The sequence below is a fragment of the Pleurodeles waltl genome, chromosome 11, assembly GCF_031143425.1.
Source record: "Pleurodeles waltl isolate 20211129_DDA chromosome 11, aPleWal1.hap1.20221129, whole genome shotgun sequence".
In the NCBI taxonomy this organism is placed as follows: Eukaryota; Metazoa; Chordata; class Amphibia; order Caudata; family Salamandridae; genus Pleurodeles; species Pleurodeles waltl.
This window is the reverse complement of record NC_090450.1, coordinates 904110263-904123944: the sequence shown is the minus strand read 5'-3', so window position 1 is coordinate 904123944 and position 13682 is coordinate 904110263. Positions and strand designations below refer to the sequence as shown.

The 13682-nt window shown below is 46.9% G+C and overlaps 1 protein-coding gene across 1 annotated transcript in view; it reads right to left on the bottom strand.

Annotated features, from left to right (window-relative positions):
- Positions 1-13682, bottom strand: part of BRAP (BRCA1 associated protein) — a 218404-nt gene that overhangs the window by 95935 nt on the left and 108787 nt on the right. The window contains exons 5-8 of the mRNA XM_069214836.1: positions 7565-7678; positions 6683-6831; positions 6525-6600; positions 5935-6073 (exon numbers count right to left, since the gene is read on the bottom strand). Coding sequence (XP_069070937.1) covers positions 5935-6073; positions 6525-6600; positions 6683-6831; positions 7565-7678 — 478 coding nt within the window. The remainder of the gene's footprint in view (positions 1-5934; positions 6074-6524; positions 6601-6682; positions 6832-7564; positions 7679-13682) is intronic.

The window sequence follows — 13682 nt, the reverse complement described above, 5'->3', positions numbered from 1 at the left end:
GAGCATCTTGAATTTCTCCTTTTTGAGGAAGAGATTAAGGGTTTGTAGATCTAGAATACGATGAAGACCCTTGTTGTTTTGGGAACCAGAACGGAGCGGGAACAGCAACCACAGCCTACTTCTGGCTTTGGGAACCCTCTCTATGGCTCCCTTGGGCAAGAGAGCCATGACGTCCTGGAGGAGCAAGAAAAAATGATCCTCCGCCAACCAGTAATAAGTTGGAGGCATTTATGGCAGTGAGAATTCGAAGGGGAGGGAATGGCTCTCACCTCTCCAAATGATCTGAAGAACCCACCTGTCCGATGTTATGGACTGCCAGTGGTGGAGATGATGGCAGATTAACTAACTGGACGCCCATGAGCTAAAAGGGCAAGATTAAGGAGGGTTTGGAGGCTGCAGCACCGGGGTGGTGCTGGTTGGAGCACACCCCTGGCCACCCGACCCAGGCCTTGAAAAATCATAAAACTGTTACCGGACCTGCAGGTCTAGTGATTTAAATAATCTGCTCAACCGAACTGTAATGCTCTTTACCCATTAACTGGTTTCGAATTATGGAATCCTAGGCAAATATTTTAATTCACTGAGTTGCTATTTTCTTCTTTATCACATATGATAGCACCCTTAAATATGTTGGTGCAGCAGGTCTGCTGCACAAAAAAACTATTGTTTAATAGACTAAGGGCCTGATTACAACTTTGGAGGAGGTGTTAATCCGTCCCAAAAGTGACAGGTATACCACCAGCCGTATTACCAGTTCCATAGGATATAATGGACTCGTAATATGGCTGGTGGTATATCCATCACTTTTGGGACGGATTACCACCTTCCTCCAAAGTTGTAATCAGGCCCTAAATGTTTGCTCCACATATAATACAAATATAGCTACATATTAGGTACACATGACCTCTGACTTGCCTTTTAGCCAGGGACACTGGCATTATGCAACTGTGCGGCTGCTGCGATTTTCAGATAATTACAGATTTCCTGTATTTGCCACATAATCTATCATCTGCTGCATAATCTGCAGATTGTAACAAAAAAAATGTTTTTAGTTCGAACAGTTCAAGTGTTATTAAATATGCAATGACACAGCAGTGAAAGGCCCTTTGCAAAGCTGGACTGGTCACCTTACTGTTGCTGATTGCTATAATTGGGTGTTATAGTGGTACTAATGAGGTGCACCCAATGCCCAGAGTGTCTGACTAAGTCTAAAAATGACAAAATAATGACATATTAATATTGCAAAATGTGCTGCATTATGCTGCATAGCTTGCCTTTTCTTGCCACATGTTTTACTCAACTCTGCAGCAAAATGTTGACCTCTCCTGCTTCATAATTAATTTGTCCATGCTCTTAGTTCATTAACAGCGTTGTCATTAGGACAGGGCAAGAATGTTTCTCTAATCATGGTTCACAACTATCACTTTTAATGAATATATAACTAAAGCATGAAGTGGTAGCATACTGTCATTTCCAGTCAACACATTTTATATTGCTTTAGCCACAAAATGACCAAGAGACATGCAGTTTTACTAATAAAACTATATAGTGTACAAACAGTAATGTTTAGAAATCGAGTTTCAGCAAATATTTGTCATTTGGACATCACCAATTAAAAGTGTTCTGATCTGTTTTGCTCCTATTTAAATCTTGGCATAATGCTTCTGAATTACAAAAAAAGTGCATTTGTAATTCGTGATATATTTTAAAATATTTGTACTATTTATTTACGACCAATTTAAAAGCTGATTGTTAAAATAAAACTGACATCCTACAGATTTTTGTTTCACAACGATTGTCACTAAGCTCACTTTACCAAATCATCTAACTGTAGTAAAAGAAAAAAGTAAACACAATTTTTCAGGAAAAGATAAGCAGCACGCAGTAAAAAGACAAACTGACATTTGACCTCTGTCCGTAAGCAGACAGCAAATGTGTCAAGATAAAACAAGACTTAAAGGCATCTTGATTGCTCATTCATTTTCTGAATGAACCGAACACCTGATCCTTTCCAGCTCAGGTTCACTCCCCAGAACAGAACCAGCAGGTCCTAAAAATAGCTCGACCTTATAAAATCTCACTTGCTATAGTGATTGGACAAGTAGATTTTTCAAGGCCTGAGACCTGTGGGGTCAGTAGGAACTGTGCCCTCGCCCACACTGAGGATAGGAAGCGGGCGTGGGATGGTGGCTTGAATACAGTTCAGGTGGTTGAATGCCCCTTACGTAGGAAAGGAGCGAAAGGCAGGTTCAGAACGCAGGACAGCTGAGAGGCCCAAGGACTTGGCACTATCGTGTGAGTCCTCAAAGGGTTTCAGTGCAGAGTTTTCCTTGTCTTCAGAGAGACAGCTGCCATCAAAGGACATGTCCACGAGGGAAGTCTGGACATTCCCTGAAAAGCCAGACATTCTCAGCCAGGAAAGATGTCTAAGTGCCATTGTTGACGAAACCACTCTGCCCTCTTGGACCTGTGGCAGCACCTGCACAACCGTGTCCCAGTGTCTGGGAATAGCGGCCCAATAAGCATGCAATGTTTACTGACTGCAATGCAAAGCTAGTGGAAGAAAACATCTTCTCGCCAAAGCTATCCAGACTCTTAGATTCCCTGTCCATGGGAGCGGCAGAGAGCACACCATGGGAGGTAGAAGTTTGGACACCCCCTCCCCATGCTCTATAGGGTAGAGTGTTGTGTGAGGAAAAATGGGTCCCGGGGTGTGGGGCAATGGCGGAAGGCAATCACCCTGCTCACAGGCACCCCAGTGCTGGGTTTGGACCAGGTACCCAAAACGACATACGCAAGTGTTTTGTTAAAAGGTAGCAGCACCTCTGTCAAGATGTTCGTCTTGACTAACACAAAGGGCAACTCAAATTCCAGTACCTTCCGCTCCTCCATAGCCACAGTAGGGGAAGAAAGCATGCCAGTATCTGGAGACATGTGCAGTCTGCTGGCATCACCCAGTTCCTCACACCAGTCCATATTTTCCTGATCATCTGACTGGTATTCGAAAGGGTCCAGTGACCCCTTCCCTTTCTTCCCAGAGGACTAGCCCTTCAGAGTAAGGCTGAGGCGCCGACCTAGGACACACAGGTCCTGTTGGCACCGACATTGGCATTGGCCAACTCCGCTCCAGCTCCGTGTCAGATTCTGGGATCTAAATGGGGCTGGTGTTGGTGGTGCTGGGAGCATCAGCGTTGTGAAAGGTTTTGGCGGCACGACTGGTGCAGGTCGGGATCCATGATCAGTTCCAGAGGGGCCAATCGGAGCAGAGTTTGATGCCGTCGGCACAGAACCAGATTGGTCCCCCTTTAACCCTGCAGGGCCTGAAGGCGTTCCGGAGAGTTCGACCTGCTCAAAGACGCGGCGCATGGCTTCATAAAAGCGGGGTCGCTCTGTCTCCTGGAAAAGCCAGAATCGGCCCTGTAGCAAGGCTCCGAACAGCCATGCCTCAAACGCTAACGTTCCTTTGTTGCGTCGCCCAACGGACAAGGAGAAGTCGGAGCACGTATCGACTTCTTGTGCCTCCTACCCAAGTGTTCTGATGACTTTGGCTGGAACGAAGAGGGCTTGAGGCTCCTGGAGCGGTCCTGTGTCCTACCTCTTGACCGAGACCGCCAATGAATTGCCTGCCGGGCCGCTAGCAGGTTTGGGGACCCATCCTTAGGGACTCCTCCCTGGGGATGGCCCAGTATTCAGAGCACAACTTGGAGTCGTGGTCACGCTCCAGACACCACAGACAGACAAGGTGTGGGTCCGTAACTGACAAGGCAGGGGCCACACAGCTTAAAACCTGTCTTCCTCTAAGACATTCCCTTAACACACCAGGAGGAAAAAAAACCTCAAAAAAGAGGTTAACCAAATGTAAAAAAACAAAAACAAAAAAAAACAAAACCTTAAAGAGTGACAAAGGGTAGCTCTCTCTGGATCTGCCCTAACTGGCGCAGAAAGAAAAGAACTGATGTCAGCACACCAAGATGGGGCCAATATATATGTGATGGGGACGTCACTTCTGGTGCGGTTCAATTAATCAATCGGGAATTTGTAAAGTGCACTACTCACCATGAGGGTCTCAAGGCGCTGAGGAGTGGAGGAGGGAGGTGCTGCTACTGCTCGAACAACCAGGTCTAGAGAAGTTTCCTGAAGGTAAGGAAGTCTTTGGTCTGGCACAGGTGGGTGGGAAGAGTGTTAAACGTTTTGGCGGAGAGGTGCGAGAATGATCTACCGCCGGTTGTAGTTCTGCAGATGCGTGGGATGGTTGCGAGGTCGGCGGAGCGGAGATGCCGGGTCGGGGTGTAGAAGAGTCGTCAGTTGAGGTATTCTGGTCCAGTGTTGTGCAGTGCTTTGTGAGTGTGGGTGAGGAGCTTGAAGGCGATTCTCTTGTTGACTGGGAGCCAATGCAGGTTTTTCAGGTGGTCTGTGATGTGGCGGGGATATCCAAGATGAAGCGTGTGGAGGCATTCTGGATGCGTTGCAGCCTTTTCTGGAGTTTGGCCATGGTTCCTGCGTAGAGGGCATTGCCGTAGTCCAGCTTGCTGCTTACGAGGGCTTGTGTGACTGTTCTTCTGGTTTCGGTGGGTATCCATTTGTAGATCTTTAAGAGCATGCGGAGGGTGTAGAAGCAGGAGGAGGAGATGGCGTTGACTTGCTGGGTCATGGATAGTGAGGGGTCCAAGATGAATCAGAGGCTGTGTGCGTGGTCGGTGGGAGTCGGAGTGGTTCCAAGAGTGACAGGCCACCAGGAGTCATCCCATGCACAGGGTGTGGGCCTGTAGATGAGGACTTCCGTCTTGTCCGAACTGAGTTTGAGACAGCTGCTCTTCATTCATTCAGCAATGGCCTTCATTCCTTCGTGGAGATAGGTCTTGGCGGAGTCCTTGGTGAGAGAGAGAATCAGCTTAGTGTCGTCGGCGTATGAGATGATTTTGAGGTTGTGGGATCGGGCGATGTTAGCAAGCGGGCCAAGTAGAGGTTGAAGAGGGTCGGGCTGAGTGACGAACCCTGAGGTATGCCGCAGATGATTTCGGTGGCCTCCAAGCGGAATGGGGGGAGGCTGACTCTCTGGGTTCTGCTGGTGAAAAAAGGAAGTGACCCAGTCCAGGGCTCTGTCGCGGATTCCAGCATTGCTGAGGCAGGGGCGTAGGGTGTGGTGGCAGACGGTGTCGAACGCGGCCGAGAGGTCCAGGAGCATGAGGGCAGAGGTTTTGCCGCTGTCCAGTATGGGTCTGATGTCGTCGGTGGCGGGGATGAGGGCAGTTTCGGTGCTGTGGTTGCTGCGGAATCTGGATTGGGAAGGGTCCAGGGTGCTGTTCTCCTTGAGGAAGCGGGTTAGCTGTCTGTTGACAGCCTTCAATGACTTTTGCCGGGAAGGTGAGCAGGGAGATAGGCCGGAGGTTCTTGAGGTCCTTTGGGTGTTGATCTCGGCGTGTTTCCAGCTCTCCAGGAAGGTGGCGGACTCAAAGGAGCTGTTGATGATCTTCCGTAGTTGGGGTGCGATGACGGAGCTTTCTTTGTTGACTAACAAGCAGAGGCAATGAAAAAAAAAAGAGCCAGACGCAGAGACTGATTCCAAACTTAAGTTGAAGTAATAAATCAAGCAGAGCAATAAATGTAAATTGTCTTCAATTCCACAACTCTCTCACTACCCCCATCATTCTGCTCTGTGGAAGAGTGAGGATAAAAAAAGGTAGGCAAAGAGTGTTGTTTTACAGAATGTAATAACTATTGTTCATGGCTAAAAAAAATCATTTGTATGCACAATTTTAATGTGAATAAGCATTTTAATAAATACAAATATAAAATTTACCAGAAACAATAATATATGGAATTCAATTTAAGGTGGGAGGGGAACAACAAGATTCAGTACAGACTCCATCTTCAATAAAATATCTATAAGCAATTAAGTCTGGCAAACTCAGTGTACCAGTATTCGAACATTACCTCCAGCATAATCCCAGACTCTGTGGTTTGTCAACTGCATTGCATATGTGTGCTGTGTTTCCTCAAAGTGCTTGTAAGCGTGCCTACTAACATACCGTCCACATCCGATGTGTCCACAGATTAAACAGATCCAAAGATTCTGCCAACACATAAAAAGAAATTTATACAGATATGAAGCAAATCTCTGTTTACCAAACTTTTATTACTGAAATTTTTTGTACCCATGTCAGGAACTTCTACCAGAGATCTGTTGTACTAAATGTTAGTTGTCAACAAGCTAAGGTCGAGGCTGCTATTTGAGATAGCATGTTCCTTGCAACAAATGACAATTGTACCCAATTCAGTTTGTCAGGTTCTCTTAAGACAGCTTTAAAATGCTTATCTGTGCTTCACACTATGTTCTAACAGTCTCTCTCCCATCATTCCTTGTTTTTGCTGGATAGGCATGGTTTCAGGCTGCAAACCGACTTGAGGTGGAGGAAAAGAATAAACGAGGCACAAGATGCAATAGTCAATTTTGCATGGCTCAATAGTAGCTCAGAAGCAAAATCAATTTCTGCAGCAGATGTATTCACTTGAATCCCACTTACTTCTTGGACTCCACACTCAAAACACTTATTTTCCTCCACGGGCTCAGGGGTTTGACAATATCTGCAAACAGGACATCTACAACAGAAAAGAGGTACACAATTTTGATAAATATGCACAAAGGAAAACGCACATGTGATATAGAGAAAAGCACTCTTACGTTGTATCCTCCCAACGTTGTAAACACTGGCTGTGAAAACTGTGATTGCATAGAGTTGTAAGAATACCGTTCACTGATTCGTCCATTCGCTCCAAGCATACTGTGCACTTTGGGAGTTCGATCAAATCCATTACTGGAAGGCTGGCACCCTTCAAATGAGAATTAAAAAAAATTAATTTAGGCCAACAGATATTAAATCCAATACTTATCATGGCAACGTCAGATCCTACCATACTTCAACAACTATAATAACTCCCATTTTTTGAGGATATTGATCTTTCTTTGTGCATATCAATCTGATGTAGTTTATTTCATAAAAAGCAGATTTCATTTGTTATTATTTGTCTTCATACTATCAAGAGACTTCATCTGTAAGGTGTATATAATTTGTATGACAGAGTGTGTCCAATATAATGAATGCAGAGAAAGACCGAAAGACAGGTGGGAATGTGAACAAGGCTTTGGGCATTTGTAGATTACACATTTGCATCATGGTTTGTATGCATATCTAAAGTGTACTTTATCACATAAATTAGACTAAAACAACTGCATAAATCCCAAATTAGCCCCAAAAAATGACAGATCCAAACGAAAGTAGTCTCTTCTTATGAGCAAGGTAAGGTTACATTGCTGGCAAATTCTTATCTGCCCCTCTCTATTACATGGTCTGTATACAAAATGCATATAAAACCCAGACTTATCTCCTTAACGGTCCTACAAATGCATAGACTGTAAAAACTACAAGTATGAGGTTTGCAATCGAAGTTAACATTCACATAAACAAAGTATGCTGTATTTCCGAACACAGTATGCAGTTCAAAACAATTTAGAAAATGACTTGTATATCTAGTTTGACCCACACTGAATAAAAAGAAAACATACGTCTTCTGATTTGAAAACTTCAGCTCTCTCTACATACACCAGTTGACAAACATCTTCCTCAATAGAGTTAAACTGTCGCCCATTGCATGCCATGTAGAAACTATCAGCATCGGTCTGAAAGGAAAACAAAAATCTGTATAGTATGAGGCAGGTAAAACAAGAACACTAAAATGCAGCACAATGTTCAAATGCATGTGACAGAATATGGGCCAATCAGGATTGTAAGCAGTGAATTAAAACAATGATTGTAATACCTCACCCCCAAAATGTGGGGAGTCTGCATCCTTGAGTTAATGTGATTTGGCTTGATACTGTAAAACTCAATGAATTGGGCTGAGACAACTCTATAAATCCATAGCATCCCACCACATTACATCCTAGGATATTTGCTAGCACATCAGCAGTTTCAGAAATGACATTGCTCAGATTACTGCACATTTTTACCATGTTAAAAAAGCCAAAAAGAGAAGACATCTTCCACATTCACAGGAGGAGGGTTCAAAAACATTACATATGGTGCGGACAGCTAACGATCAATTGAGGCTGGTTCTTTGGGGTTTTTTTCTTTACGGGTTAAGTTTCAAAAGGTAGCAACTTTCCTAAAAAAGAAACCATAAATCATGAAAAACTGGAAAAAGCATCGGCATTATCAAATTCTATTAGGACACTGCGTCTCCACTCCACTTACATCTTCCTTGCAGTCACCATGGGCTTCCACCAAGTGTTCAAAAGAGTGAGGACACCCACCCTGTACCACACATGCCACGAACCTAGGGAACACCATCAACAGTAAATTCAGCATGACTGTCCAGGTCAATCCCTTCACCACCTCATGCTTCTATAACCTAAAGATGCTCAGGAAGATTTTCAAATGGCTCCCTCCCAGCACCTAGAAAACTGTCACACGCACCCTGTTCACAAGCAAGCTGGACTATGGGAACACCCTCTATGCCGGGATCAACAAAAAAACTCAGTAGGCGGCTACGGACCATTCAGAACTCGCTAGCTAATAACACTCTCGGCCACCCATGCTGGACTCACACCACACCTGAAGGAGCTCTACTGTTTTCTCACTCACAAATGAGCATAATTCAAACTCTTCACCCACACATTCGAGGCAGTAGATAACACTGGCCCAGCATACCTCAACAATTGCACCTGCTTTCACAAACCTTCCTGACACCTCCTCTCATCAGGCCTCCTACTTGCACAAATCTCAAGCATATGGAAAATCAGATCTGTCAGTAGAGCCTTCTCCTACATTACTCCTAAAGTGTTGAACTGCCTCCTGCTTCAAATACGAGCCTCCTCCTCACTTCTTGAATTCTAAAAGAAGTTGAAGGCCTTGCTTCTCTAGTAGTCCTCCTAGTTCATAGGTGTGGCTAGACTCACACCTACTCATTGCCAGGATACCCGCCTGGATGATATTGCGCTCTACAAATCTGAACAGCATAATTTAACAAAATAATGAAAAAAGATACAAAACAAATACTCCTAGTTAAAAATGGGGTCTCTTGTTGGCAGTGGTTTGCACCCTGTCCAAGTAGGGATCCCTGCTCTAGTCAGGGTAAGGGAGTCACACAACTAAGATAACCCCTGCCGACCCCTTTGGTAGCTTTGCATGAGCAGTCAGGCTTATCTCTGGGGCAATATGTAAAGTATTTGTACAAAGACAGTAACACAGTGAAATCACCAAAAAAAGTTCAGAAAAATAGTCAATATTTACAATCAAACATACACTAGCAAAAGTACGAATTTTCAAAGATTAAATCTTAGTATACTGCTTAGAAACCCAATGGCTCTAACTGGGCTTTCACAACGTATTGATGGTGTTGCACCCAACAGTCAAATGCTACTCACGAAGGAGAGCGGGTCAGTCATGGAGTTGCACGGACCCCAGATACAGTACCCTGGAAAACAAAGAAACAAAGATCTTGCATGGAGTCGGGGAGATGAGGAGTCATTGGTGCTGGTGTGGAGTTGGTTCCTTCATGCCACCCAGGAGGTGAGGCGTTGGTTCCTTACTGCTAGGCAGGGGAGGTGAGGCGTATGTTCATTACTGTTGCAGAGGAGGTGATGCGACGTCAGTGGTGAGGTGTCTGTTCCTTACAAGGCGGGGGTCGATGAATCAAGCAGGTCAAGACACAAAGCGTCGACTTCGCAGTGTCACGATGACACCACGGGGCCATAGGTGCTGCGCCAGAGTCAGGTGTCACAGATGTCAGAGACATGGGACTCACACTGTGGTGAGACTTTGAAGGCCCTGCAGCGGCATAAGGCATGCAGCGCCGGTCACGGTCGTTGCACTCAGCGGGGACCACAGCTCCGTAACAGGCAGCAGTGAGGAATCAGACAGTGGCGCCGGTCCCGAAGACACTCTAGAGTCCATGTGCTTGTTTTTTCTTGGTTACACCAGAACTCACTCCCAAAGGGCCCAGGAATTGAATTTGACACCACTTGACAAGTCGGGGCTCTCAGCAAGAGAACCCAGGTGCTGGCAGATGAAGTCTTTGATGTCTCAGACTTCTTACCAAGAGGCAAGTCCTTGGAGAACCTTTGGAAGCAGGATGTAGAAAGAAAAGTCCAGTCCTTTCACTCCTGGGACAGAAGCATCAAGTAGCAGGCCAGCACACCAAAGCAACCGAAAGAGTGGCAGCCTCTCCTGTAGGAAAGTGCCCCTTTAGGCATGGTTCCCCCCACTTTTTGCCTGGTATTGATGCTAACGTGACTGAGTGTGTGCTGGGATGCTGCTAACCAGGCCCCGGCACTAGTGCTCGTTCCCTAAACTGTACCATTGTTTCCACAACTGGCACACCCCTGGCCCACAGCTAAGTCCCTTGTAAAAGGTACCAGTGGTACCAAGGGCTCTGTGGCCAGGAAAGGTACCTAAGGGCTGCAGCATTTATTGCGTCACCCTTAGAGACTCCTAATCAAACACACGTACACTGCCACTGCAGAATGTATGTGCTGTTGGGGAGAAAAAAGACAAAGTCGACATAGCACCCCTCTCATTGTGCCATGCCCACAAATCACTGCCTGTGGCATAGGTAAGTCACGCCTCTAGCAGGCCTTACCGCCCTACGGCAGGGTGCACTATATCACAGGTGAGGTCATAATTGCATGAGCAATATGCCCCTACAGTGTTTAAGCCCATTCTTTGACATTGTAAGTGCAGTGCGGCCATACTGAGTATATGGGCTCGGAGTTTGTCATTACAAACGCCACAGCTCCATAGTAGCTTTACTGAAGTATGGTATCAAACTTCTCAGTACCATAAACTCACACAGATGCCAGAGTTGGATTTATTGAAAAATGCACCCAGAGGACATCTTATACATATTTAGCCAAACTTCTAGTGCAGGACTGACCGGTCTTTACCAGCCTGCCACTTCCGGGCAAGTTTCTGACCACATGGGATGAGAGCCTTCGTGCTCTCTGGGATAGAAACAAAGCCTGCACAAGGTGGAGGTGCTTCTCACCTCCACCCTACAGGAACTTTAACACCTGGCGGTGAGCCTGAAAGGCTCAGGTCTCTTGTTAAGGTGCCGCAGGGCACTCCAACTAGTGGAGATGGCAGGCCCCCAGGCAAAGCCCCACTTTGGCGGCAAGTCTGGCAGAATAAATTAGATAAAACAACGAGTGACCACTTCAGCTGGACCACCCTTAAAGTGTCCAGAGCTGAAGTGACCCCCTCCTTGCAAGATCATCCATCTTGGTTTGGAGGACGGGGCAAATAGGGTTAGGACTGTGTCTCCCTCCCCAAAGGGAGTAGACACCAGAAAGGGTGTAGTCACCCTCAGGGACAGTAGCCATTGGCTACTGCCCTCCGACCCCTGTAACGCCCCTAAGTCCAGGATTTAAGGGCTCCCCTGAACCTAGTTAGCCAGATTCTTGGCGACCTCAAGAAGACAAGAAGAAGAAAGTAGAAGGATTGCTGTCTGGCTGTCTGTCAGGCCTGTCTCCAGCTTCTGAAGCCCTGCTACAAAAAAGGTGACCCATCCTGCAGGACTAGCGACCTCTTAAAAAAGCCTCAAGTGGACTGCCTGCACCCCAGAGGACCAAGAGCTCCCATGGACAGTGGCCCTGTCCAGAAAGAAACTCCAACAAAGGACTCCAGAACCACCCTGTATCCGTGAGTCCTGCCCACTCTGGACCTGATGCCACGGTCCGTCTCTAGGAGGCCAAATCAACAGAAGCTGGTCCCCAGGCGATTCGGACCTAGTGTCCACCCTGGATTGACCCCTCCTGTCCAACATGACAATGCCTGCAGCCTAAATCTGGAGGACCCCTCTGACTGCGAGAGAACCGGACGAAGATACCTGACCCCTAAAGGTACCCCCCCCCCGCGCCTGCAGCCCCCAGGCCCTGGGAAATCCGACCACTGGTCCAGTGACGTCCAGCAGGCGGCTCTCCTCCTTGTCCAACCTGTGGTTTTCTGGAACTGATCCCGCTGGACCTAGTCTGCAGCATTTTTGTGACTACCAGAGTACCCCTACCGAAAAGCATTGGAGCCCAACGCTGTGTTTGCACCCTGCACCCAGGCGCGCCTGTGCCATTGAGGGTGTGTGTTTAGTGTTGTCATGTGGTCTACCCCGGTGCTCACCTAACCCCCCCCCCCCGTTCTGCCCTCAGAAGATGCATGACCTTACGGGCAAGCAGGCCTGATTCAGAGGGCCTGCAGTCTCCATATGAGCCCATTTTAAATCTACCTGAACTCTGACCTCTGCACCCGGCCGCTCGGTGTTGCTGGTGGTGGGTGTTTGGGGTTAACTTGAACCCAAACCTGTGGACATCCTAACCCTCGGAGACTGGAACTGTAAGCAGGGCCTACTTTAGCACTGGTGGTGCCCTGTTCGACAGTCTTTTTTGGCACCACCCCATGACCACCTCCATGGATTCACTCACTACCACCCGGCAAATGCAAAAATAAAGTAACAAAACATATTTTTGCTTTGTAGAGACAATTGGTCTGGAGTTAGTCACTGAGTGTGTGCTTCATTTATTACCTGTGTGAGTACAACAAATGCTTTGCACTACCCTCTGATAAGCCTAACTGCTCGACCACACTACCACAAAAGAGAGCCTTAGTAATATCTACTTTAGCCTCTGTTAAGCTTTGGAGAAACCCCTGAACTCTGTGCACGCTATATCTCATTTTGGTATAGTATATACAGAGCCAGCTTCCTACACCTCATACAGCATCCAGCTCTTCTTTTCCTGGCAGAATGTCTGAATGTCCAAGAACTGTTGGAGTGCTCAATCACCCCTAACTCCATCATCCTAGAGACTTCCTTTTTGATGCTGTTTCTCATCCATCATTCAACCTGCAGGACTTGTGCCTAAAATCTTAGGATGTCCCAAGTGTCAAAGTCACGGGTACACCATTGAGTGACTCCAGGGGTGAGCAAAAACATGGAGCTAAACTGTACCAGTAACTGGCAATAGTCCCTGTGCTGTTCTAGGGACAGAGTAGGAGATAGGTTCACACTCCTCCAATCCCATCCTGTTCTTGAGAAGACAGGAGGTAGGGGTGAAGTTCACTCTCCTCTTCCACGCCAGCATCTGTGACCAAGGGCTTGGTCAACTCAGACCTCTCGAAGTGCGGCTTGAGGCAGTTCATGTGCAGTACCCTCAAAGGGTTCCTAGGAGTCTGCATATCCACCAGGTAGGTGACACTGCTCTTGAGCTCCTTCACCTCAAAAGGCCCAGACCAAAGGTTTTGGAGAGCACAGGGCTCTACTGGGGGCCATCACCAACACTTTCTGGCCAGGGTGAAACTCATCCAGAGTGGTATTCTGGTCGTACCAGCTTTTCAAGGCCTCCTGGCTAGGTTCCAGATTCTCTTGGGCAAGCTTCCAGAAGCGGGCTCTCTGGTTCCAGAAGGCTAGCATGTAACTGAATACATCCTTGTGTGGCTTCTTGGGAGTTTGCTCCCACCCCTCCTTCACCAAACTGATAGGGCCTCTCACACGATGATCATACAGTAGTTCAAAAGGGTTAAAGCCAACCCCCTTCTGCGGTACCTACCTGTAAACAAACAACAGGCATGGTAACAGGAAGTCCCACTTACGGCTCATGCTTTCTGAGAGACCCATAATCATGACCGCCTGGGTACGGC